Source organism: Pongo abelii, chromosome 9, assembly GCF_028885655.2.
Source record: "Pongo abelii isolate AG06213 chromosome 9, NHGRI_mPonAbe1-v2.0_pri, whole genome shotgun sequence".
Classification (NCBI taxonomy): Eukaryota; Metazoa; Chordata; class Mammalia; order Primates; family Hominidae; genus Pongo; species Pongo abelii.
In genome coordinates this window covers 70,960,089-70,986,636 of record NC_071994.2, presented here as the reverse complement: position 1 = coordinate 70,986,636, position 26,548 = coordinate 70,960,089, and the positions used below count along the sequence as shown (strand labels likewise).

The window sequence follows — 26,548 nt, the reverse complement described above, 5'->3', positions numbered from 1 at the left end:
TGTCCCAATTTCTTCTTTCCAAGCAAGCAGGGCAAGGAGATCTTTGGAACAAGATCATAACTGAGGCACAGGGTAATGGGGTTGATGGTGTGGTACAGGCATGAGAAGGCACACAGCAGTGCAGACAGACTTTATTAGTGATATCAATACAGCAGAGGTGCCCATGGAGCAGGGGGAAGGGACCCATGCCTGGACCAGTCCCTTCCTCCTTCTGCCCCTGCTGGGTCCCAGGAGGATGAGGCCTGGCCTGGACCAGTTCCTCCTGTTCCACCTGAAACACATGGGGATGGAGAACCAGGGCTGGCCTTGCTTCCTGCTCCTCTTGTTACCACTCCAGTGTTATCACTTCCTTGAAGGGATTAGATCTCTCCCTCCCCAGCTCCTAGGCAGGGAACCCTAGCTCCTGGGGAGGGGCATATTTGGGAGGCCTGAGGCCTGGGAATAGCCTCTAAACCCCTCCCTGACCCACACCCTTTAGTTCCCTGGGGCCCAACACAAGCAGGTGGAGGGAAGGTGGGGGCGTCTTCATGGGGTATGGGCCCCCAGCCGTTTGGGCTTCAGGGAGCCCCACAGCGACTGAACACCCCTGCGGACTGTCCACCCTACACGCCGTGCCACAGACTCAGCAGGGGGTGCTGGGAGGCAGGAGGTGGAGGCCTGGGAACGGGCATCCAGACACTTCTGGTAGCGAAGCTGCGGAGGCAAGCAGGGCAGTCACTCTCCAGCCTGCCTCACGTGGGACCACGCCACCACCACACCACCCTAACCAGCTTACCATGCACGCAGCCTGCACAGCCTCTGAGAGGCTGGCAGCATTGGGCTCGCACCAGAACATGTGGCAGCAGAAGGAGGCTGGGCCGGCAGCCATGATGAATGCAAAGGTGTGGACATCTCTGCCCACGGCCAGGAAGGAGAGGAAACGCACCCGACACTCTCCCAGCACTGCCTCTGTCTGCATGGAGGGAACTCAGTTAAAACGGAACACCAACCCCACACTGTGTTTCACATCCATCTTAGCAGCTCTTCCCCTCACCCCCAGTCTCCCCTCCATGGCAAGGCACAGCCACGACTTCTACCCCAGCTCTTTACCTGCTGGTGCAAGATGGTGAGGGTAGCAGGGGCCACGCTGACATGACTTGGGGTCCATTGTTCACGGCTGCTGGAGGACAGGACTGACTCGAGGGCCCCATTAATCACATCTACCCCTAGAACATATGGACACAAGACACCACTGAGGGTAGACAGAGGATACCCCAGCTCTATCCTAGACCTCTAGTTCCACCCAATCAAACCCAGGGCCTTTGCCCCATCCCCACTTTGCCAGCCTACATCTTGGACAATGCTGTCCAAGTATCCCTTCCCTGGGGCTCTCCTCCCCTGGCTTCAGTAACTGGACATTTTCCTACTTTTTAAAACCTTGAATCCTAGGCTCGTTATTTTCACTGGCTCTGCCTATTCCTCCACACTTCTGAACTGACTGACCTCTCAAAGTTCCGACTTCCCCAAATCGTGCTCTCTCAGCGCTCATCACACCACATTGCTTCACACCACAATAACTCCCAAATCAGCCCTACAGGCCAGTCCTCTCCCAAGACCCAATTATTTTTTAAGATATCTATCTGAGGAGTGATTACTCTGTATCACATTGTGCTAAGTCATTACAGTGTATTACCTCATTTGTGCCCACACAACAACATCACAATAGATTACTTTATTTCCATTTTACAAATAAGGAAACGGAAGAGATAGGTAATATGCCTTAGGTCACATCGAGGAATGGGGACCTGAGCTCAGGCAGTCTGATTCCAGAGCCTGGGTTCTTAGGCATGCCTTTCTCCTACCTCTTCTCTATATTACTAGTTTTCAGAACTAGAAGGGCTTTCAAGACCTTAGTTCTACTCAAAAATGTCTATAATGTGCTCAAGGGCCAAGGAACCCAAGGTTCCTGACTTTTAGATCAATCAACTTTCCCGTATAATACATGGCCTCCTCCACCTCAAACTGCTGTTAAACATTTCCCCTCATGGATCCCACTTTTGCTTGCACTCAGCAGAGCACCAAGGCAGAAGCACATGTTGTGGCGAAGGCATCAGTTCTAGTCCCCACACTCATAAGCTGGCCGTGTGATCTACTGTCTCTCTGCACAACGCCAGTGCAAAAGGCACATGCCTCTGTGATCCACTCCCAGGCCCTCTGCCCCTTTTAGTGCCTCTCAGCTCCCACTAGGATGGACCACGTGGACTCTTTGTGGGCAGAGGACAAATGTCTTCCTTGCATGTCTTCTCCCATCTTGGCCTTGCTCATCTGACTTCTGGCTGGATCAAGGCCAAACTGCTCCCAAAAGCGTACAAGTCTTCCAAAAACTGGCCTCACCGGAGCTGTCAAGCTTCATATTTTACTGCTCCCTGAGCTTCAGATGATTTGTGTACCATTATTATTAACAACTAATCTTGGCAAATGGCCTATAAAGCAGATGGGGAATACAAAGCAAGAGAAGAAAATGCTCTTGAGGGACACAGACTGCAACTGAGGGAAAAGCCTCTGTCTTGAGTGCCCTTTCCCTGCTGGACTGAGAAACTCCAGACTGTCATCATTCAGGGCTCCAACTAGGTGCTGTCTAGGAAGCCATGCCTGCTGCAGGGCAGGGAGAGGACAACTCTGAGACAACTCTTACCATAACATCTTGTAACTGCTGGAAAACTTTTTTCCACACTGGGCTGTGGCCATCTCAAGAACAGAAAAGGAATTTAATTCATCCCTCTGTCCCCAGTTCTAACACAGGGCTTATCTGCTGAAGAAATTCCAGATGCATGAGCAAGTCACTCTCAAGGCAACAAGGGCAAATGCACCCAAACTGGTAAAACCAGGTGTCACAGAAGTGGATGGGCCAGGTCAGACTGCAGAGTGCTTCAAAAGCCAGGCAGAGGGGTGTGATGTTTATGACATTTAGGCCAGGGCAATTGGAAATCTCAAAGTTCAGGTGTGTGAAAGGGACATCATAGTCAAACTGCTGAATAGATGGGGCTGTGGGAGATGGAGCCTGGCCTCAGAGTCTTGGGAAGTTTGGCAGGGAAGCAGTGAAAGCAGTGGACCACGGTATGGAAAAAGGCTGTCAGATTTGATAACTCAGGACTAAAACCTACACTGTGACCTTGACCTCCAGCCCTACATGCAATCCCCCTTATCCTGCTGTGCTTTTCTCTTCTTCTTTTTTTTTTTTGTATCAGTTGTTGCCTTCTAACATACTCCATGGTTTACTCATTTTATTGTCTGTCTCTCCTTGCTAGAATGTCAGCTAAATAAAAGCAGGGATCTTTGTCAGTTTTGTTGATTAATGCATGCCAAGAAGCTAGAATAGTGCCTGACATGTATCAGGCATTCATTACCACTTGTTAAATAAATGAATTATTAATGAATGAATATTGCAGCTTCTGGAGGGGCTAATGTTTAAAAAGGAGCACAAGATAAAGCAGGAAGTAAGTTTAGAGACCACTTGTCCAAGTGGAGCAGTCAAGGGTCACAGGCAGTTGATCTGGCATAGGGAGGACCAGAGTCAAGTGGTAGATGGAAAGAAGCACATATGGGAATGAGGGTAACAACTGGAAGAGCCAACAAGGGTTTAGAAGTTGAGGACAAGAAGGAGGAAAGCAAAGGCGTAAGGGTCAGCATGCTTTTCTCACCTCCAGCTCCAAGTCTTTGGCAGTGCCATTGAATCCAAATGAAATACCCACTCCACTCTGCAAATCCAAGCATTCTTTCAAAACCTCAGTTCAATCCCCACGTTTTCTAAGAAGGGTCCCCTCTTTCAATGTAAGATTTTGGACATGAAAGTCAGCACGGTATAAGGGAAAGTGCAGAGAATTAAAGATGACCGGGGTTCGACTCCCAGGTCTAGCTTTCCTGGCCATGTAATCTGAAGCAAGTCTCATTTATTCATTAATTCATTTTTTATTTCATTCATCAAACATTTGTTGAGTTCTTCCTGTGTGTCTTTTGACATGATACCCCACCACTTCTTCTTCAAGTAGCCTCTTTTCTTCTTCCTGCCTCTCTCCTGTTGTCACTATCCTTGGCAGTTTCATCCTCTACCCATCCATTGAATGTTGGAGGGCCTCAAGGCTACGACTAGCTTCATTTCCCTTCTCACTTCAGGATGCCCACTTTCCAGGGTCAAGCTACTCTACATGCATCGCTTTGATTACCTCTACAACCCAATAATGCCAAAACTTCTATCTCCAGCCCAGACCTCTCCTCTCAGCTCCAGATCTGTGAATCTAACTGCCAACCTGACTTTGCCTCTCAGTTTCCCCAAAGGCATCTCAAACTCAGCATGTCCAAAAGTGAGCTCACAATCTCCACACTCAAATTGGCCTCTTCAAGCATCTGCCACCTTGAAAGAAATAATCCACTATCCAGAAGGTCCAACAGCCAGGAACTTAGGAGTCATCCTTGTCCCTCACCCACATCGAACCAATCACTGAGGCCTGTTGACTATACCTGTCTAAACAGCTCTTGAATCCACGCACTCTTCTTCAGCTCCATTGTTGCCCAAGATAATCTCATTACTGGCCAGGACTACAGCAAGAGCCTCCTAACTGAGCTGCTCACATCCACCTCCACCCACTTAACAGTCCCCTCCATGAAATAGCCAAAGTGAGCTTTCAAAATTCAAATCTGATTAAGGCAAGTGCACTCTTGGAGACTTCAACAGCTCCTTGCTGCCCTTAGGATGAAGAAAAAATCATTAACATAGCCCCTGAGGTCCCTGACCTGGCAGCCTGACCACTGCCCAGCTGTCGGCCTCGTCTTGCATTGGCCTTCTTTCAGTACCTTGGAAGTGCCAAAGTGCCTCCCACTGTAGACCCTGATCTTCCCCCATCCCACCTCCACCTCCATTCCACTTGACCGCATTCACTTCTATTCATTTTTTGGATTTCAGTTCAAATGTCACTTTCACAAGGAAGTCTTTTACAACCTCAGACTAGATGAAATTCCTTTGTTATATCTCGCTACTTTCTCTCAATGAATAACTCACACATTTATTTGTGTGATTATTTTATTAATTTCTGGTTTTTTTCTACCATAACCTTCTACAACCTCTATGAAAATGGGACTGTGGCCACTGTTCTCCCTGTGCCTAGTCCAGGGCCTGCCACATGGTAAGCTTCAAAGGTATTTGTTAAGTGAATAAACAAATAAATAGCAGATACTAGGAAAGCACTGAAATATAAGAATTAACCAGATCAGGCCAGGCATGGTGGCTCACGCCTGTAATCCCGGCACTCTCAGAGGCCGAAGCAGGTGGATCACTTGAGGTCAGGAGTTCAAGACCAGCCCTGGCCAACAGAGTGAAACCCCGTCTCCACTAAACACACAAAAATTAACCAGGCGTGGTGGCAGGAGCCTGTAATCCCAGCTATTCAGGAGGCTGAGGCAGGAGAATTGCTTGAACCCGGGAGGCGGAGGTTGCAGTGAGCTAAGATCATGCCACTGCACTCCAGCCTGGGGGACAGAGCGAGACTTGTCTTAAAAAAAAAAAAAAAATTCTTTGCAACAATAAAGTATGTGACAATTATGCTCACTGTTTCCTTCTCCAGATGCTCCCAGCCCACAGCTGGTGCTGTAACACTAAACCCAGCTACAGGCTGCTGTCTGGTGTCTCCAGTCATCTAACATCTGCCTCCCAATCCCACCAAAGTTTTTCCATGGGATGAAGGAGTGGGGTCTCCCTTTGTGCCTGGTTCAGCACCACTCACGTGGCTGACGCTCAGCGAAGGTGTGCTGACTGCTGCTATAGGCAGGACAGGAAATAGAGCTAGGACAGAAGTACAGGGAGGTGGGATGCGTTTTAAAGGGTAGGGAGACACCAAGCACGAGGAAGGTCTGGTAGAAGAAGTATTGGAAGGCAGAGGGTAGGGGCAGAGTTTTAGGATCAAGGTAGCAGCCCCTGGGTATAGAAGGACACACATACCAACAGGTTTAGCAACAGGTACATTCCCCAGGTAATAGACTTGGAACTTCTGGACCAACTCATTCTTAGGTGCTGGGAATTCCACTATGGGAAAGAAGAGAAGGTTGATCATGGTGGCAGACCTTGCTCACCCCCAGCCCCACCAGCAGGGCATAAGCTGGACACTTGCCCAGCCGAGGCCCTACTTCCTTCTCATCCCCTGCCTCCCTTTAACTGGAGTCCCTCCACGTATTGGAGTATTCAGTCTTCATGTGTTCATTTTTCTATCAGCGCTGTCCAGGAGCTCATGCCTTTCCTTGGGTCACCCACCTTTGCCAACAAAGCTGAGCTGGACCTGGAGGGGTTTTGACACTGACCTTGGAAAGGGACATCCACAAGTTTAGAGTGGTCCAGGGAGAGTCCATTTACCAAGCAGCGGGCATTACGCCGTTCGGCCATGATCTGAGGAAGGAAGGGAGGCGAGGAGCCAGGGAGAATCTATTAGAGCCTCATTGCCCTGGGGCCCCCCACCCCATTCAGTGACCCCACCCACACCCTCCTAGAGCAAAGGTGGCAGCTAGTCCAGGGAGTGGAGGGGGCCGTGCCTTAGAGCAGATCTCATGCAGGCTGGTGGCGATGTTCTTGGCAGGTGCCTCACAGCGAAACACGTGGCACTTGAGCATCTGGGTCAGCTTATCACGAGCTACGTAGGCAAAGTCCCTGTTGGGGGAGGGGCACCTCAGTGTCTCCCAGTACCATCCAGTGCCGAGCCTGGTCCCCACCCCACCCACGTCCTCCCTGCCCGTCACAGCTCCTCCAGGGCTTCTGCCCACAGCTGGTCCCCCATAGGTGCTGCCTTCTGGAGGGAGGGTAGACAGGCAAGCATGCTGAGGTAGAGGCTAATGGTGGTGCATAGCGGGTGGGAAGGGGCAGGGCAGAAGAGGGGAGCTTGGGTGCTTCCAGGCATCTGGTCCAGGTGTAGGAGGGGGAAAACAGGCATAGTACCTCTCTCTGGATCCAGCAGCACAAGAGAGGCAAATAACAGAGTTAGAGAGGAAGACTCTGATGCTGGATGAACTCCCACCCTGGAATCCCAAGCCCTATTCCCACCTTCCACTGTCCCGCCCGACGCCCCACACGCGGATGCTGATGATGGGTTGGGCGTGCAGCAGTGCCTGGCTCTGTGGCTCCACTAGCTTTAGCGTCTCGTCCTCCAGCTGTAGTAGCAGATCCTTTCCCTGCAGGACCAGAAGCAGGCACTCAGTGGGACTCCAGCCAGGATGGTGGCTGATCTCTGACCGCTGCAGCTCAAGGGATGTTAGCCACAGCTCTGGGGCCCCTGCTTTGGTGTCAGACCACCCGCCCTGCAGGCCTCACTCTAGTGGAGGTCACATGTCATCTCTCACATTGACTCCAGTGTTGTTAGGCTACCATCTCCCAAGGTCCTAGCCTGGGGTCACTCATCAATCCCACAGGGCTGCCACTTAGGATGGGCCAATATCCCCCTTTCCCAGCCTGCTTGTGGGCAGGTCAGACCTCCCATCTCTCATAATTCCCTTCATACTCTCACAGTACCACCCCCCACCCCCGGCTCAGGTCCTTACTTCCCCCCAGCCCCCAGACATGGGGTCATGCAGGTTGTTTTTGTGGTAAGAGAGCTGACGGATGCAATTGTTGACTGCCACACTGCTGCGTCCAGGGGCCAGCTCCTCCTCGGTCATCTCTACCCAGCCTAGGGAGCGCACGGCGAAACACTGCCAGACACAGAAGAGGGGCAGGAGGTAGAGGATCTGAGTCAAAACTGGAGAGTTCCTGTCTACAGAGTGTGGCAGGAGGCAGGGTGTTCCGAACTAAGATGGAGAAGCTCCCCAAACAGGATGTGGTTAGGGAGAGGGGGATGTGGTTAGGGTGAGGGAGATGTCAGATGAGACCACAGCTAGTACAAAAAAGCACCTGAACTAAGACTACAAGGGCCCCCAACCTGGCTGTTGGGCTGGTTGATTTAAAAAATGAAGTGCCTCCAGCTCAGACACAGGTCTCTGTGCTGAGACTGGAAGAACTCCTAACTCAGGACCTGGGGAACTGCGCTGAGACCCCTCAGAGCACAACATTAGCGGCTGTCCGACAAATAAGAGGGCCCCAGACTCAGAATGGGTGTCAGTCTTGAACAAACCTTGATCCCTGGGTTGGTATTCCGTGGGGGAAGCTTCTCCTCCTCTTGGGGCAACGGCTCTGGGCTGAAGGCAGATGGTAATACTTGGCACAGGGCTCCCATAAATGGAGCTGTCCCAAGGCCCCTTCCAGACAGATCCATCCCACTGCCAGCCCACTGCATCTGGCAGCTCACCTGAGGCTCTGAGCTGGGAAGGTCAATGTCCCCTCCTCAGGTTCCTTCAGTCCCAGCTCCATTGGGGCCTCATCACTGGGTTCATCCTTGGGAAGGGGATTGAGGAATCAGGATCAAAATGATGCCCCTCCTCCAGCTATCCCGTGGTAAAGCAGGTCCCCTTACCCACCTTCCAAAATTCTCCATCCTCAAAGCCTTCTCCATGAGCAAAACCTGTCCAGGTGAGCTAGGAAGAGGGATGGGAGTAGTGAGCGAGTGTCCTATCCTACTCCAGCAGCACACACTCCCTCCACCCCTGGCCCAAAACCAACAGGCCTGTGAGCCTCACCTGGGACTCTTCTTGGGGGCTGCTCCCCTGTGAGGGGGAGGCCCGGCCGGGGGGTTCCCATTGGGTGGTCCCTGTTGGGATGTGCCAGTAATAGGTCCCTGAGGTGTCCTGGACCCTCATCCATCCAGCCGGCAGGTCGGAATCCGTCTCGAAGGCGTTGGGGTTCCAGAAGGAATCTGCCAGGTGGGAGGCTTGGTGAGGGTCAGCCTACCCAAAGAGCAGACAGCCGGTGCCTATGCCCGGTCCCCTCTGAGACCCCATGGTTGAGAAGGGGTGGAGAAAGAGCTATACCACAACACAGTTCCTGCTTCTGCCTAGAGCCTATAGTCTGGAGTCACCACATGTGGGGCCACCAGTTGGGGACATGGCTCAGGTCTCCTCCTGGGCCCTGTTGGTGGCTAATGTGGCCACACTGCGGAAAGGAGGAAGGCAGGGAAGGAAGAAGGAAGGGAGCAATGAAGGTTGGGTGACCCCAATGAACCTCCTTTCATACATATCTATTATCTCAGTTAACACGAAGGTGAACACTTTCTAGCTCCTGCACACATACATGTATACACAGACACACAACACATACAAGCCCTACCACACACCTGTGCAGCCACAAACACCACGGTATGCAACACAGAAAATGCCAGCACAGATGGCAGGTATCACACACAGGTGCACATGTATGTGCAGGGGCAAACACACACAAACTTTAGCCATACACTTATGCAGACACCACAGAGGCGTGTGTGCATGCAGCTAAACATACGAGCCCCTGCCACACAGGTGTGCAGATACCACACCACAATGGCCCCTAACACATGTGTGGGTACCACACACACAGGCGGACCCACACTCAGACACACGGCATACGTCAAACCCTGCCAAATGTGTAGACACCACAGACGCCCACTTCCTGACCCTTGCTGCATACAGTTGCAAGCAAACACGTCATGCACATACACACATACCTCGCATCTGTGTCATACACCCTTGTCTGCCGGCAGAGCCACACCACTCCATCCCTGTAACCCGCTCATGCGTCCTCTAACTCTTCTCTCCCTGTCAGCCCCACCCCACATGATGCCCAACCTCATGCTGCCCCTCACCTGCGCTGCTGTCCTGCAGGATGATGGCCAGGAAAAAGTCCTGGGAGAACATGGCGCTCATTCCCGGCCCCTCCTGCCTCCACCCTCCCTCCTCACAGCCCCTCCAGCCCAGCCAGCTGGGCTCACAGCCTGGTGCTGGGCTGCAGAGAAAAGCTCATCCCGCCCCCTTCTCACCAGGGCAGAGCGTCTGCCAGGCAAGATCCTCCCCCGCTTGGAGCTTGCTAGGGAGGGGCCAGGACCACCATGCTAGGGAATCTCCTTGGGGGGTGGGGAAGGGAGGGGGAAGGGAGGAGAAAGGGAGGTTCATGAGACCCCAGCCCCTTCTGCTCACACCTCTTCTTCCTCACCCTGGCTCCCCTCCCCCAATCCTGAATCTCCATCCCACCCTCCAGTGGTTACCTCAGTGCCTAAGCCAAGCCCAGTCTTAGGGATACCAGGAGACTCAGCCCCTCAGGAATACCCCAGCTGCCTGGGGCCCTGCAGAGCCTATAGCTGTCAGCATAAATAGGGTGTGGTTTCAAGGCCTTCAGGGATCCCGCCCCTGTCCAGGACCTGCACAGCAGTTTGAACCCAAGGGTGGGCTTTGAGGTCCTGAGCCCCAGCAAGCTTGAGGCTGGGCTTGGGGCTTCCCAGCACCCCCCCACACCCCTCACCTGCCAGGGCCCAGCTAGGCTGCAGCGTCTCCTCGGCAACCGCAGCACCAGGACCGGCTGGGAGCGCCCAGACTGCTGACGTGCTTCCCGTTACCAGGGAAACCAGGAATCCTGACTGGTCCAAGAGGCTGTACTAAGGGACAGGCAGTCCCAAGACCCCGGCTGCTGGGCAACCAGACACAGCGGGGCTGGGAGTGGGCGTGGTTACTCCAAGGTGGCTGCACACCTGATGAGAGTTATTCAGGCAGGGTGCTTCACCATCCTCAGCTTCCAAATGACATGGGCCCACAGACACCCAAAGAGGAGGGGCTCTTGCCCATCCACCTTCTAGGCAGCCATCACCGCCTCTCCTCACCCCCACTTCCCCCTAACTCACACTCTATGGAATAAGGTTTTCAATAGGCACCTGAAACTTGGCTGAGGCTCAGGGAATACCTGCTGTTCCCCAGAGACCCTACATCGCCTCAGGACTCTCCTGCTAAAACCTTCCAGGAACACCACCCTAGGGCCTCCGTGCCCTCCACAGCCACAGCCTGCTTCATGAGGGCTGGATACTTTTGGAATCTGGGGACCAGTTCACCATCTCCTGACTGAGTCACACACGCCAATCCATCTGCCATCCCTGTCAGCCTGTACCTTCCTGCTTCAAAGAGCTTCATCCTTCCGATCTGTCCTGGAAGGGCAGTTTCTCCCCCCTTGGCCATATGGGAGGCCCTTCTGGAGCTTGGCACATCTCCCTCCAAGCACAGCCCACCCAGCCCTTTGCTTTCACACACATGCATTTATTCCAGAACGCACACCTTCACTCCTGCATCAATTCATGCAGACACTTACACATAAAATATATTAAATGTTCACATATCATTCCTTCCTTCCTTCCTTCATTCATCCACAAATGCCTTAGTGGTGAAGCCAGGTGTACTCACTTGCTCAGGAATCAGTGATTGACTTAACGCTTTCCCCTTCTCTCCACCCCACATAACTAACATAGCCCAGGCTACCAGCTTTTTTTTTTTTTTAACCTGGATCATTGCAAAAACATCATAACTGGTCTTTCTCTTCCTATCTGGTCTCCTCCAATCTCAGCTGCACAGTACAGCCCAAATGATTCTTCTGAGATGCTAAACTAATCAAGTAATTTTCCAACGGAATCCTCTTAATTGTTTTGTCATTGCCCTCAGGATAAAGTCCAAATTCCTCCCCAGGTTTTATGTGCTGTCATGAACCCCTGTCTGCCTCTCAGCCTTACCTCTGGCCACTCCCTTCTCTCTCTTTGCTTGGGACATGCCCCCTTGTCCTCTCCCAGCCCACCTCCCTTTCTCTCAATTTTCACCTGGCTATCACCTACCTCTCTTTCAGACATCAGTATACAGGTCCCTTCTTAAAACTGACCCATTGCCCTCTCCCACACCACTCTCACAGGCAGGGTCAGGGGCCCCTCCTGTACTTCCCCAGCCCCAGAGAGCTCATCACACTGATCATAACCACCTGTTTCTTTCTTTCTCTCCTCACCAGGCTGTGAAGGCCAGGAGGTAAGAACATCTTTGCCCCATAGTATACATTTCCAGCATTTAGGATAAGGCCTGGAGCAGAGTATGAATTCAATACAGGTAGTAAAGTTTATTCATTCATCATTCATTTAATTCATGAATTCATGCATTTATGCATTCAATCTATAGCTCTATGAATATCCTACAATAGGAAGGAGAATATAATTTTTGCTCAATTCTAGCCTCATTTCTGCAGGAGCACAAACCTTCTCTGCAGCCGTCATGGTCATGGCAACACAGTTGTAAAAGAGTAATCAGTGACTTGGCCCCTTTCCTGGGCTGGGCTGGCCCCCACCTCTATCCTCAATTCACAAAGTCTCCACCAGTGCATGATCCTTGAGAATCCTCTTGCCACTCTAACATCCTTGCTGAGGTCACTGCCCAGCAAACCCGCCCCAGCTCTTCAGCAGTACTATCCCCCTACTCCTAGAAGCTTCATAGGTGGTTCAGAGTTGCAGCCCCCACAGTGACCATCCCAGGGGCAACTGAGCAACTAGGCCTGTATTTGGTCACTGACTCACACCCCCAGTCTTGCAAACTTCCAACCTACAACCTGCAGACTGATGCAAGCCTCAGATAGATTGTGTGTGGCCTGCACAGTGCTTTTTAAAAAATAGAATTTGTTGTTAACGTTTAGAAATTGGGCTATTTTACACCAATATCTAGTTTTCAGTTTCCCTTTAACTGGCTGCATTGAGACTATATTTTTCCTCACCCCAATCCCAAAAATAATCAGCTGGAGTGCAGGAGGGGCTGTTCCTTTTAAAAGGAGTTCAGGCAATGACCGCCAAAGGCCACTAACACCACAAAAAAGAGAGGCAATCAGACTTTGCCTTCGGTAGAAGTATTTAATACCACCTATAAAATATTCGTGCAAAAGCAAAACACAAAAATGCTCAAATCTGAATCTGATCAAGGCTCTAGAACTAACTACCAATTTACAGGAAATCCAGGGGAAGAGGAGCATGGTAAATATGACCACAGGAGAGAGTCTGAAAAATCCAGACCATAGAAAACTCAGGACAAACAACATGATTCTCCAGTTAAAAAACAAAAGCAAAACTGCAAACAAAAAAAAAAAAATAGAAGGGGAACTTGATCAAACATAACTTTAAGAGATAGATCAGGCCAGACATGGTGGCTCACGCCTGTAAGCCTAGTGCTTTGGGAAGCCAAGGTAGGAGGATTGTTTGAGAACAGGAGTTCAAGACCAGCCTGGGTAACATGGTGAGACACTGTCTCTACTTTTTTTCTTTTGAGAAGGAGTCTCGCTCTTACTGCCCAGGCTGGAGTACAATGGCTCTATCTCGGCTTGCCACAACCTCTGCCTCCTGGGTTCAAGTGATTCTCCTGCCTCAACCTCCCGAGTAGCTGGGATTACAGGCGTTTGCAACCACGCCCAGCTAATTTTGTATTTTTAGTAGAGACAAGGTTTCACCATGTTGGCCAGGCTGATCTCGAACTCCCGACCTCACGTGATCCACCTGCCTCGGCCTCCCAAAGTGCTGAGATTACAGGTATAAGCCACCATGCCCAGCCAATTTTTGTATTTTTTGTAGAGACAGGGTTTCACATGTTGACCAGACTGTTTCTGAACTCCTGGCCTCAAGCAATCCGCCCACCTTAGCCTTCCAAAATGCTGGGATTACAGGCGTGAGCCACTGCGCCCAGGCTCAATCCAGCCTTTTTAAAAACATATATCAACTGGATATTTAATGATATTAAGGAATTATTATTACATTTTTGTAGGTACAATAATGATATTGTGGTGGGTTTTTTTTTTTAAGAGTTTTATCTTTCAGAAATGCAAAAGTAAACTTTGTTGTTGTTGTTGTTGTTGAGAAAGCGTCTTGCTCTGCCATCCAGGCTGGAATGCAGTGGCTCAATCATGGCTCACCGTAGCCTCGACTTTCTCGGGCTCGGATGATCCTCTCAGGTCAGTCACCTGAGTAGCTGAGACCACAGTAGCTGATGCCACCACTCCCGGCTAATTTTTTTGTATTTTTTATAGAGGCGGGGTTTTGCCATGTTGCTCAGGCTGGTCTTGAACTCTTGGGCTCAAGCAATCTACCCATTTTAGCCTTCTAAAATGCTGGGATTACAGGTGTGAGCCACTGCACCCAGCTGTAAACATTTACAGATAAAAGTATTTGCTTCAGAATAACCTACGCTGGGCCTAGGAATGGAAGAGAGCATGCAGGTAGCAAGATTAGTTATGTATTGATAATTGGTAAAACTGGGTCATGGGTAAATCAGGCTCATTATTCTTTTCTCTCTATTTTTGTATATGTTTGAAAATGTCCAGAATGAGTTTTTCGAAAGGGGATGGTGTGCAGCCCCAGGCTCATCTGAACTGCATGTTCTCCACAAAGATTGCACAGTTTGGGGTATGGGTATGGTGTCCGCTGCCTGGTAAGGATGGGGGGTCTTTCCTAATCTTTCTTAGACTTCCATCTACAAAACTCCAGGGTTTTGATTGTGACTATAGTCCATTATCTCCACCCTTTGTTCCTCAGCTTTTCCTGTATTCTCTACATGACATTAGAAAATGTGGAGACTCAGCTTATTTAAATGGACATATTTAATGATTAAGCCCTGGAATCCTAGTATCTATTCTCCTCCCCCTACCCAAACGGTTTTCTTTTCTAACTTTGAGTCAATATCCTACTCCTGACAAAACTGTATCCTTGCAATGGTGCTGGAGCATGTGGATTATAAGCACACAACATTCCCAGTCTTTCCAAACAGACCTCTGTGGGAAGCTGCTGGCTGCTCCCAACAGGCGTGACCTGTTAAAACCGGGCAGACTGGCGACAGAGCGAGATTCTGTCTCAAAAAAAAAAAATGAAGGGGCCGACTGTCCCAAGTGCACCTAAGTGCACTGTGCTCTATGCATTGGCGGCAGCATAACACGGGGCCAAGAGCTCAGGCCTGTACTCAGACCTGGTTTAGATCTCAGCTCTACTGTAATCTCAGCCTGTCTGTGGTCTCGAGAAAGCTCCTAAACCTCTCTGGATCTCTTTTTGGTTATCTGTAATATGGGAATAATCATAGTGTTTACCTCACAGCTTTATTGTAAGGATAAAGCCTGAAAATGCTGAGCAGAGGGCTAGTTACCTAGTCAGTGCCCAGTAAACAAACTAGTCCACTTATCAACCATGGTGGCATGCATAATGAATAGATCCACCCATCCGGGCATGCATGATGGTCAGATCTACCAGAATGTCCAAGCACTCTCTGAATGAAAAAGCCTGGACATGGCCTGCTGTGGCCTCAGGGTATGGGCTCTCAGCTCACATCAGGCTGGCACTGGCCTCTGTATGAGAGTCCTAACCTCTGCCCTCATACCCTCCCACATGCCCATGTCAAGCTCCACAAGGTACCTGTGTCCTCTGGGGAGCCATAGGAGGGGCTGCCCTGGGATAAGGTAGCCCAGCTTGAGTCCTCATCACTGGCTGCACTGTTCCGCATGCCAAACAGGAGGCTGGCACTCTTGCTGTGTTCCCGGGGGCCATCTGTAAGGGCTTGGGGCCTGGGAGGGGCCTCCACACTCTCCAGGGGCTCAGGCAGCCCTGGGGGAGAAGATAAGTCCTCCTCCTCCTCTTCATCATCATCCTCCTCCTCCTCCTCCTCGGCCTCCCCTGCCGCCTTCTCCTCTCCCTCATCTGGCCCCTGCTCTTGAGTGCTGATGATCAGGCCAGGTCCTCGTAGGCCTCGGTTGGCCGCGTTGTGAGCTGAGAGCTCCAGCTCAGAGTACAGGTGTATCAGGCCTTTGGGGCCCAAGGGTGCCATCTCAGGCTCCTGGCTGGCCTCCTCCGCCAAGGTCAAGGTCACATTGCGATTCTGGTCACGGTGGGCCGTGGCGGCCCGCCGGAGCTGGTTCTGGCCCTCTTTTAGCCACTTGGCATTGGCGGGGCCTGGCTCAGGCCCACCACCCTCCCCCATGGCGCTGCGCAGGTCCTTGGGTCCCACAGCTGTGGCCTGCAGCTTGGCGTTGAGCAGCTGGTTGTGGGCAGCGTGCAGAGGCAGGGGTAGGCTCAGTGCGGGGCCTCCGTGGCTGTTGGCATTAATGGCCGACTGGCTCAGTGATGATGGAACAGACATGGCCTTGGCAGCTCCTGTGGGGTGGGGAGGGGAGATGCTGTTGAGCCTCTGGTCCAGAACAGCAGCATCACTGCTTCTGCCCCAGGGCTATGCCCTGTGCCTCCTCATCTCCCTGCACTAAGCAGGCTAGCACCCATGGCTCTCTATCCTATGAGAATGACTGGGTTCAACTTCTGTCCCAGCACTATCATCCCCATCACAGTCCAGCCCCAGGTCTGAGGCCCACCCCATCTCTATATCCCCTGCCCTGAGCTTTCTGGGATGGCACAGCTGGCGCCTGCTCTACCCTCAGTCCCACCAGCAGGGCCTCCACACAATGGCTCTCTGTGCCTCCCCACCCCCTAGCTCATCCACCCGGGGATTACTGTGCCAGGAACACCGCTAGAGTGGGACTGGCTCGTGTGTTTTGGACAGTGATCACTGACTGCCCCTCTCCTGCCGCACTTCCATCCCAAGCCCCATCACTGTAAGCTCCTCCGGCTGTGTTCTTATTCCCATAAATCACTCAGCTCAACCAGTCCCCAAGCCTACCCCATACCAGGGACTGTGAGGACAGTAGCAAATAAGCTGCAAAACCAGCCCTACAGGGCATGGCACTGGAGGCGGGTCATAGAGGGAGGGCGCTCGGCTGCAATTCATGGCTCCTCTCGCCAGATGAAGCTACATCTTGGTGACAATTTCCATGAAGGGACTCCTTGGGCACCGGTCCCTCTGCCAGCCCCTTATAATGCCCTGTCCTGGATCACTATGGGAGCCTTTCCCCTGGGCTCTTCAGCCTTTCAGATCTTTGTTTTTGGGGGGTTTTTTGTTTGTTTGTTTTTGAGAAGGAGTCTTGCTCTTGTTGCCCAGGCTGCAGTGCAATGGCACTCCAGTTGGCTCACTGCAACCTCTGCCTCTTGGGTTCAAGTGATTCTCCTGCCTCAGCCTCCTGAGTAGCTGTGATTACAGGTGCCCACCATCACGCCCAGCTAATTTTTGTATTTTTAGTAGAGACGGGTTTTCACCATGTTGGTCAGGCTGATCTCAGACTCCAGACCTCGTGATCCGCCCACTTTGGCCTCCCAAAGTGCTAGGATTACAGGCATGAGCCACTGCACCTGGCCCAGCCTTTCAGATCTTTGACCAAATGTCACAGCCTCAGTGAAGCCTTCCCTGAACACCCATTTTAAACCCACAGGCTACCTCGGCCCCTCCTCAGCAATCCCTAAACTCTTCCCCAGCGCCTGTCACCATCTGATAAGCCAATTTATTATTTACTTTGTCTAATGATTGTCTCCTCATGACTATAATTTATAATTTCCATGTTGGTGAGGATTTTGCCTTTTTGGTTAAATACAGTATGCCTAGTGCCTAGCGTAGTCCTGGCACAGAGCAGGAACTTCATTAATATTTGTTGAATGAATGTATGAATCAGTCCCCATTTCCCCCAGGCTTCGCTTTGGCATCTCCTCTGCCAGTGTCAGAAAACACTTTGGTTACGTTACTATGCCTCATGGTGCCCCAAACAAACTCCACCTGCCTTTCAGGTAAGAGGACGTCCTGTTCCACAAGGACAGCTCCCCCTCCAGACCCCTCCCTCTGCCTCCTCACAGCCCTTCGTGGGTCAGCTTCTCCACAACCATCTGAGTCTCACCTATCCTTCCAGCCCGCCGCCCAGGGACCCACCCTCAGCCCCATTCCATCCTCCCCACTCTCCCTGACCTTCCAGTTGCTCTGCTGCTCTCCTTCCCGGACCCCCACGAGAAAGTGCTCTCTCCCTGGACCCTCACCAGCCCCCGATTTCAGTTATTTCTCCCTGACCAACCACTGCCACTTCTCTCTCATCCTGAGCCCTCCATGCAAGCCCTCCTTCAAACAGCCCCTACCACATTACTCTCTCCTCCCTCGATGGCCTCACTGATTCTCTCTTCCTACCCGACCCTTCCCCCAACAGACAATTCTCCCTCACTGACCGTCCCAACAAACACTCTACTGCGCTCTTTCTAATTCCCACTGTACAGACCTTTCTCCTTGATGTCTTATCTGAGAGTTCCCTATCTCCCTGTTCCTCTACTAAGGAGTTCTTTCTTTCCCTGACTCCCCACTACCCCCCTTCCCTCTGTGTTCTCAGCACTGAGCACAGGTGTTGCAACTGCCTGAGCAAGGCTTGCCCATCTCTCCAGGTGCGGTGCGCCCAGGCTGGAGTGCAATGGCACGATCTCGGCTCACTGCAACCTCCTGCAGCCTCCTGAGTAGCTGGGATTATAGGTGCCCACCACCACACCCAGCTGATTTTTGTTTTTTTTTTTTTTTTTTTTTTTAGTAGAGATAGAGTTTCACCATGTTGGCCAGGCTGGTCTCGAACTCCTGACCTCAGGTGATCCACCCACCTCAGCCTCCCAAAGTGCTGGGATTACAGGCTTGAGCCACTGCGCCCAGCCCCATAGCTCACCTTTCTATGTCTCTAGTTCCTCAGACACTAGTGCTATGCTGCCCATACATCTGTAAAATGAAAAAGGTTTCTGTGCATGTGTCTGCCTCACGTGTAGCTGTTGATCTGCTCAGTGTGACTCCTCCTGGCCAATGAGAAAACTCATGGCCACTGGAATAAATGAAGAAAAAAATAGACAGCTCTACCTCCTCCCAGAACCACAGTAATCTTCCAAAAATGGAAACCAGATTGTGTCACTCCCTAGTTCAGAAAATTAGAGGGCTCACCACTGCCTTTAGGATAATGCCTGCACTCGTTAGCAGAACACCCAAGAACCCTCTTGAGCCAGCCTCTATAACCTGTCAGACCTCTCCCCACCTCCCACCTTCTTTATACCTTATACCCTAGCCACATGAAGTGTGGCAGATTCTGGAACATGTCACACACTCTTAAAGCCCTGGGTCTTTGTTTATACTGCTCCCTCGGCCTGGAATTCTGTCTCCCCTTGTGAGAACCTCTGCTTGTATTTCAAAACTAACCTCAGCAGTTACAGCTCCTAAGCATTCTTTCCTGTTCTCTCCCCACCATCAAGTGACTATTCTCTCCTTCGTGTCTCACAACACCCAGAACCACATTCTATCAGAATATCTGAGACGGTGTCTTATTCAATTTCACATTCCCATTACCAAAGAGAGTGCGCCGTGTGCCGACACAGACTGGGCTGTTGCAGAAGGAAAGGACGGATGAACGGGACAGACACAGGGGGTGGGAGGATCTAGGAAGCTCAGAACTGGCTGGGAATAATCTAATAATCTAATTATTAGAATAATCTAATACCAAGAAAGGTTGTGTGGCCCAATGGGCTGGGGAGGAGCAAAGGGAGTGTTTGGGAGGGTGTCAGAGAATGTCAAAGGGTCCCTGAGTGGGAAGTAAGATGGGACAGGAATCCTGGAGAGGTGAGGGCTGAGATCTAGGAAAAGGGAGTGAGGGAGGTAGCTTAAACCAACATCTTGGCACAGACACTGTTCAAGAGTGGCATCTCCATGGGTGTCAGGAAGTGGAAGACTCCATGACTCTGTCATGCTCAGAGGAACTTAAGGATGGCAAACCCTTCTCTGAAGCAGTGGTGTACAGAGCCGGGTTTCTCAAAGGTCAGGCAGAGACCAACCTCCTTGGCACTAGGAGATATGATCTGAGAAGGGTGCATGTGCTGTGAGGCTGAAACAGTGAAGAGCCAAGTTGACTTCAGGGCAGCCCCGCCAATCTGGTTACCAGGGCAGGAAGTATTAGAGGAGGAATGGTGAAACTGTTCATGTGCTGAAGCCTGAGCATCTAGCCTGAGGTGGTGTGGTGACCAACACCCCACTGCTTGAGGTCAAAAAGATGACCTCAGTCCAATTTTTTAAAGAAGGAACACAACCTAATCTCTCCCCTCTCATTGGAGTTACCAAAGCTTGCAAAGAGCCAAATGGGTTCTGACTCAAGGCAGGGAGCTGGGCAGGGGCCTCGGGGCAGGAAGTGAAAGAAGTAGCCACTAAGCCTGAAGATCCTGGTATCAGACTACAGGGGTTGGGGTTGAGTCTTGCTCAAAGTCAGGAGTTGTCTAATCTGACAGCTTCCCATATGCCAGGCACTGTGCTAGACACAGGGGAGAGTGATGAATACAAAAGAAATGGTTCTTCCTCTGGAGGAGTTCTCAGTTCAGGGGGAAACAGTCACTGAACAACGTGTTACAACGCAGTGTAACGCCAACATCTAGAACAGTGCCTGGCACCCATAGCATTCCCTACTTTGTTGACTGAATATCATGAAGGAGGAAGAGGAGGGCATTACAGGAATCTGGGGCTTACTACAGCCAAGACATCAGCAAAGGCCTGCCTGAGACTAGGACATAACTCTCCATGGGCCACCCCTCTCAGAGGTTGATGTCCCCTCCTAATTCACAGAGGAAAGGGAAGCCATCCAACTGGGGAACATCCTCAAACATAAAAACCTAACCAAACTTCAGCACCTATCCCTTTCTCTCCTTCCCAAAACCAACTGCTTCACCTATGATTTGGATTCTTCCTATGATGCCTTTCCAGGAATTTTATACCACTGTTTATCTATTTTCTCCTCTATATAATCAACCTCTCCTTCTCAATAGGATCCACTGTCTCCCAACTTGACCTGACGCTCCTCCAGAGCCACTCACTGCTCTCTTTCCTCCCCCATACAGGCAAACTTCCTGAGAGAGTTGTCCCCACTCACTGTTGCCACTTCCTCACCTCCCACTCACTCCTCAACCCTTTCCAAACCTGCTTCCACTCCCAGCACGACTCAGTAACAGCTCCTACCAAGGTCAACATGACCCCTGTGTCATTCAATCCAACAGACACGGTCCTCATCTTGGTTGTCCTCCCAGCAGCATCTGACCCCATGAATCTCTCATCTAGCCTCTATCCGTGGCCTCCACACTCTCATCTCCACACTCCTCATCTCATCTCATCTTTTACACTTCTTGTTACTGTTTGCTGGGTTCCTAGACTCCTCTGCTGGCTCGTCTTCCTCTATTAGCCATTACCTGCTGGAGTTTCTTATGGCTTATTCTCATGCCCTTTCCTCTTTCTCATCCTATAATCAGTATAAGTATTCATTAATGCCCACAGCTTCAGTTATACACTGATGATTTCCCAATTCAAATCTCCATTTCAGACCCCTCACCTGAGCTCCAGACAAGTACATTCAACTTTCTACTCAACATCTCCACTTGGATGTCTCAAGCTAATAGATCCACTCGTGTTTCCCACTCCCACACACTAACTGGTCCTCCTTCAGGATCCCGGCTCATGGAATGATATAATCCATCCTATTCTGCGAATCTGAAGTAGGGGTACATCTTGACATGTCCTTCTCCTGCATTTGCTATGTTCAATCCATCTCTAGGTACTGATGATTTCCTCTCTGAGAAAAATTTCTGGACTTCATTTACTCTCCACATCCACTACCATCAAGGACAAAGACCTTAAGACAAAATTCCCTTTTTTTTTTTTTTTTTTGAGATGGTGTCCTGCTGTGTCACCCAGGCTACAGTGCAGTGGCAAGATCTCGGCTCACTGCAACCTCTGCCTCCCGGGTTCAAGCGATTCTTCTGCCTCAGCCTCCTGAGTAGCTGGGATTACAGGCACACATCACCATGCCCGGCTAATTTTTGTGTACTTTTAGTAGAGATGGGGTTTCGCCATGTTGGCCAGGCTGGTCCTGAACTCCTGACCTCTGGTGATCCGCCCGCCTTGGCCTCCTAAAGTGCTGGGATTACAGGCGTGAGCCATCATGCCTGGCCCTTAAGACAAAATTCTTAACATGGCCCAAATTTCCTGCTCAGTCTGGCGCCTGCCTTCCTCCTCCCTGCCCCCGGCTTTGGTCACACTGCTCTGCAGCCTCAGTAGCCTTCTTCTGATTCCTCGAAGACATGTTTTCCTTCTACAAGCTGTTTGCATGTGATTTCCATGCTTCCTGGGACCTCTTCTCCTACTCTCTAAGCTGAATTAACTTCTACTCATCCACTATATTTTAGTTCAAACGTCACGTTCTCAGAGAAGCTGTCCTCGACCCTCTCTCCCTATCCCCGAGACTGGTTTAGCTGCTGCTCTTGTGCGTTCTCAAGGCACCATACAGCTTTTCTTCACGGTACATATTACACTCGTAATGTTATTCTTATTTGATTTTTCTCCTAGATTGTCAGCTCCAAGGACTCAGTCTCTTTTGCTCACAATTATATCTTCAGGACATAACACAGTGCCTGGCATATATTAGGTGCTGAAATCATATTTATTGCATGAATAAGTGATTGGAAGCATTTTTTAAAGGATCACTCTGGGTACTGTGTTGAGAACAGTTAAAGGGAGGTAGGCAAGAGGGTATGCTATTAAAGTAGTCAAGGAAAAAAAAAAGGTGGTGGCCCAGATTAACTTCGGTGGCAGTGAGGAAAGAGCGAAATGAATGGATTTGAGAAATATTTAGGCAGTGGATGTGACAGAACTTGGTGAAATGAGATGCAGAGAGTGAGAGAGGGGTTAATCTCAAGTCTTGCTCATGACTCCAGATTGGCATAGAGCCATTTCTGAGATTTGAAGGAAGAACAGATTTGGAAGTAGGGTACAGAGAAAACCAGAGAAGATAATTTAGCTTGTAATCTATAGGTTTGGAATTCCTGTTTGTCTTTCAAGGAGATGTCAAGAGAGCAGCTGGATATATGAGTCTGGATTTCAGCAAAGACGTCTGGGCTGGATATATAAATTTGGGAATCATTAGCATATATATGAAATTTGAAGCTTTGGGAGTGAATAAAATATCTGGGGAGAAAGAACAGTGAATGAGAGAAGACAGCTCGGGACAGAGCCAAGAGCCTCACCAGCATCTAAAGAGAGGAGGAGAGGAAGCAAATGAGATTGAGAAGAGCAGACAATGCTGTAGGGCAGAAAGCAGGAAAATGCTTCAAGGAGAGTGAGTTGACATACCCCACCGAATACTACTCAAAGGTAAAGGAGATAACAGTGTCCACTGGAGTTCTCCACAAGGAGGTCTCCGGTGACCTTGGCCTGGGCGGTTTCAGTGGGTGTCAGGGACACAGAGTGGAGTGATTTTAAGAATGAATGGGAAGTAAGGAAATGAAGACAGCAAGCGTTGACTTTGAAGGGTGGAGAGAGCCGGGACTATGGCTAGAGGGCCTCGGAATGCAAGAGATACACAGGCAGATACAAAACAGGTTAGGAATTGGCAGTGGGAAAACTGCTCCTAATCAGTGTTCTTGCCAGTGCTAGGCCTCCTGGCTGAGCTGGGGACACAGCCGCCCTAGGGCACACCCCTCGGTCGCTGAGGGCAACAGAATGCGGCTTGACAGATCCAGGGCCTGGGACCCCTGCTGGAATCGGCGCGGCCTGCCAGCCCACCCCACCCCACGTCCCCTTCCCCGACCTGGGCCTCCCCTCCCCCAACCCCCACTGCCCCTCGCTTCGCGTCCTCCATACCCGCCCCTAGTCACCCCGAGGGGCAGAAGGTAAAGGGCAGCGGAGGGGACGGTGTGAGGGCCCGAGTGGACCCTGCGATGGTGGGTATGAGAGGACGGTCTGCAGGCGCGCGGTGGAAGGGCGACCCGGGGATGGGGGATGGGGCCGGCCGGGGGACCCGGGCTGCCGCGGGGTAGGGGCTGCAGGGTCCGCCGGCCGCTGGGGATCGGGACGCAGTCACCGGGGCTGGGCCGGGGCAGGAACAACTCCTACCTGCGCGGCGAGGCCCCGGGCCCAGATGACGGAGGTGGCTCAGGCTGCGGGGTTCGGGCTCCGCCGCGGCTTCTCCATCACAACATCCCCCGCCCAGGAGCGCGCGGGCCGCGGGGCCGCGCCCCGAGCGGCGGAGGCGCGCGCGAGGGGAGGGGGAGGGGCGCCATCTTGGGGCGGGCGCGGGAGCGAGCTCGGCGGGCGCGGCACTTGCCGCAGCTTCTCGGGGGCCTCACCCTGCAGGGGGCCTCACCCTGCAGGAGACCCTCGGAGCTCGGTGAGCCCCGCGGTCCAGCCCTCCCAGCAGACATCCCTGCAGCCGACTCCCTGGGACCCCCGCCTAGCGCGGCGCCGTCCTCCACTACTATTCCACAGACTCACCCTGCGCACCCCGCATGGCCCTGGTCCCGCACCCACGCCGGGAGACGCGCGGACGGGGCTGGAGCCCGAATGGCGGCGGCGGTGCGGCGCCGCGGCCGCGCCGGGAAGGATTCCGGGGAGGCAGTCTGCTCCGCTCCTGCTGCACCGCTCCCTGACGTCCTGGTGGGGAGGCTCTGAGGACACAGCGTTGCTGATAATAATAGCTCGTATTTATTGACCACTTACACCGTGCCGGGCTCTGTATTAAACCGTTAACGCGCATTAATCTTCACATCAGCCCTGTAAAATCACCAGAATTATTATCCTCATTTTTCAGAGGCTGATGCTAAGATGAAGACAGGTAAAGCGACTTGCCCGCAGTCACAGTTAGTGATGAATTTAGACTGGAACTCCGATGCTTCTTGACACTGAAATACCTCTGCTGCTGAGCATAAAGCTGACATCAAGGCCTGGAAAATGTCAAGAATACATTGCTCCCCGGTAGAAATTCACAAGGAAAGGGATATTGTGAAATGAAAAGTGTAAAGATGTAAGGAAAGATGGTGGGGTGCAATACTTACTACAGACCCTCCCTGGATAGTGGGATACATCCCAATGGTCAGATCAGTGACCCAGAGGCCATCAAGGATAATGAGAGGTTATATTACCATCCAGAATGCCTTTACATGCTAATCCCTCTCAGGTGCCTAAAACTAAAGATATCCAAATCTGAGTTCGTTCTTTCTTTTTCTTTCTTTCAAGGCGGGGTCTCACTCTATCACCCGGGGGCAAGATCATGGCTCTCTGAAGCCTCAACCTCCAGGGCTCAGATTCCTCCCGCCTCAGCCCCCGGAGTAACTGGACCACAGGCATGTGCCACCGCGCCTGGCTTTTTGTATTTTAGTAGAGATGGGGTCTCACTGTGTTCCCCAGGCTGGTCTGGAACTCTGGTGCTCAAGCAATCCTTCCACCTCGGGCTCCCGAAGTGCTGAAATTACAGGCGTCAGACACCATGCCCAGCCTGAATTTATTGTTTCATCCCCGTTTATTAGTTTTTTAAGGAGTTTCACTGGGGTGGAAAAGAACCCTCTTCAACACACAACACAACACACATCCCACACTGGACACAGCTCCATTCCATCCATTCCAATGAATGACACCAACTACTGGCTTCCCAAGCCAGAAGCTTCAAAGTCATCTTTGAATGTACTTTTATTTTACTTGTGGTAAATATAAATGTTTTAACTTTTTATTATGGCAAATTTCCAATATATACTAAAGTAGACAGAACAATATAATGAACCCTCATATACCTATCATTCAGTTTCAACAATTATGAACCCACAACCACTAGTTTATAATGATTTGACAAATGCCTATGATATATGAACCATGTATCAGGTCCCAAGTCAGGCTCTAGGGATCTAAAGACGAATCAGATTTGACTGTATCTCACCTGGAGGAGATGACATCTGACCTGGGTTCTTGAAAGATGAAGAAGAATTACCCAGAAGAACAAAGGTGTCCTCATTCATTCATTCATTCATTTTCTTTCATCAAATAATTACTATGTGTGAGGTACTGTCCTTGGTGCTAGCAACAGGTCAAGAAACAATATACAGTTCCGTCTCTCATACAGCTTGAAATTTAACAGGGGAAAGAGACATTAAATATGTAATTAGGAATGTGATGAGTGTGTTGAAGGAGATGTACCGGGAGCTATGTGAGTGGGCTTAATTTGGCCTGGGAAGTTTAGGAGGCTTTCATAGGAAGTGACAATTCAGTGAGGGGAAAGGGATGAAGGAGCTAGAGGTCAGCCAGGAGAAGAGAAAAGTATTCCAAGTAGCAGAAACACAGGAAGGTCAGTATGGGTGTTGATATAGTTTGGATATTTGTCCCTGATCAAATCTCATGTTGAATTTTAATCCCCAGTGCTGGAGGTGGGGTCTGGTGGGAGGTGTTCAGGTCATAGGGGTGGATCTCTCATGGCTTGGTGCTGTCTTCCCCATGATGAGTGAGTTATTGTGAGATCTGGTTATTTAAAAGTGTGCGGCATGGCCAGGCGTGGTGGCTCAGGGGCCCAGCACTTTGGGAGGCCAAGGTGGGTGGATCAACTGAAGCCAGGAGTTCGAGAATGGCCTGGTCCCCATGGTGAAATCCCATCTCTATTAAAAACACAAAAAAATTAGCTGGGCATGGTGGCGGGCACCTGTAGTCCCAGCTACTTGGAAGGCTGAGGCAGAAGAATTACTTGAACCCAGGAGGCGGAGGCTGCAGTGAACCAAGATCACGCCACTGCACTCCAGCCTGGGCAGCAGAGTGAAACTCCATCTCAAATAAATAAATAAATAAATAGATAGATAGATAAATAGTGTATGGCACCTCTCCGCCCACACTCTCTTGCTTCTGATCAGCCATGTGGGATGCCTGCTCCCACCTTGCTTTCTGCCATGAGTAAAAGCTCCCTGAGGACCCCTTGGAAGCCAAACAG

At 51.1% G+C, this 26,548-nt stretch overlaps 1 protein-coding gene across 2 annotated transcripts; it reads right to left on the bottom strand.

Annotated features, from left to right (window-relative positions):
- Positions 1-115: 115 nt before the first annotated feature.
- Positions 116-23,829, bottom strand: APBB1 (amyloid beta precursor protein binding family B member 1). Of its 2 annotated transcripts, none has more exons than XM_024254970.3 (14): positions 23,701-23,829; positions 15,309-16,043; positions 8,626-8,801; positions 8,467-8,523; positions 8,298-8,383; positions 8,124-8,187; positions 7,555-7,704; positions 7,061-7,188; positions 6,556-6,670; positions 6,328-6,412; positions 5,972-6,055; positions 1,090-1,205; positions 776-952; positions 116-693 (listed from the first exon to the last, which is right to left on the bottom strand). In XM_024254970.3, the coding sequence occupies exons 2-14, from the start codon at positions 16,027-16,029 to the stop codon at positions 526-528; spliced, it is 2,127 nt and encodes a 708-aa protein (XP_024110738.2). In that variant the 5' UTR covers positions 16,030-16,043; positions 23,701-23,829; the 3' UTR covers positions 116-525. The 2 variants fall into 2 exon arrangements, with proteins under 2 accessions (XP_024110738.2, XP_054380763.1); XM_054524788.2 differs by having other exon boundaries at positions 8,626-8,816; positions 23,701-23,818.
- Between the last annotated feature and the right edge of the window lie 2,719 nt (positions 23,830-26,548).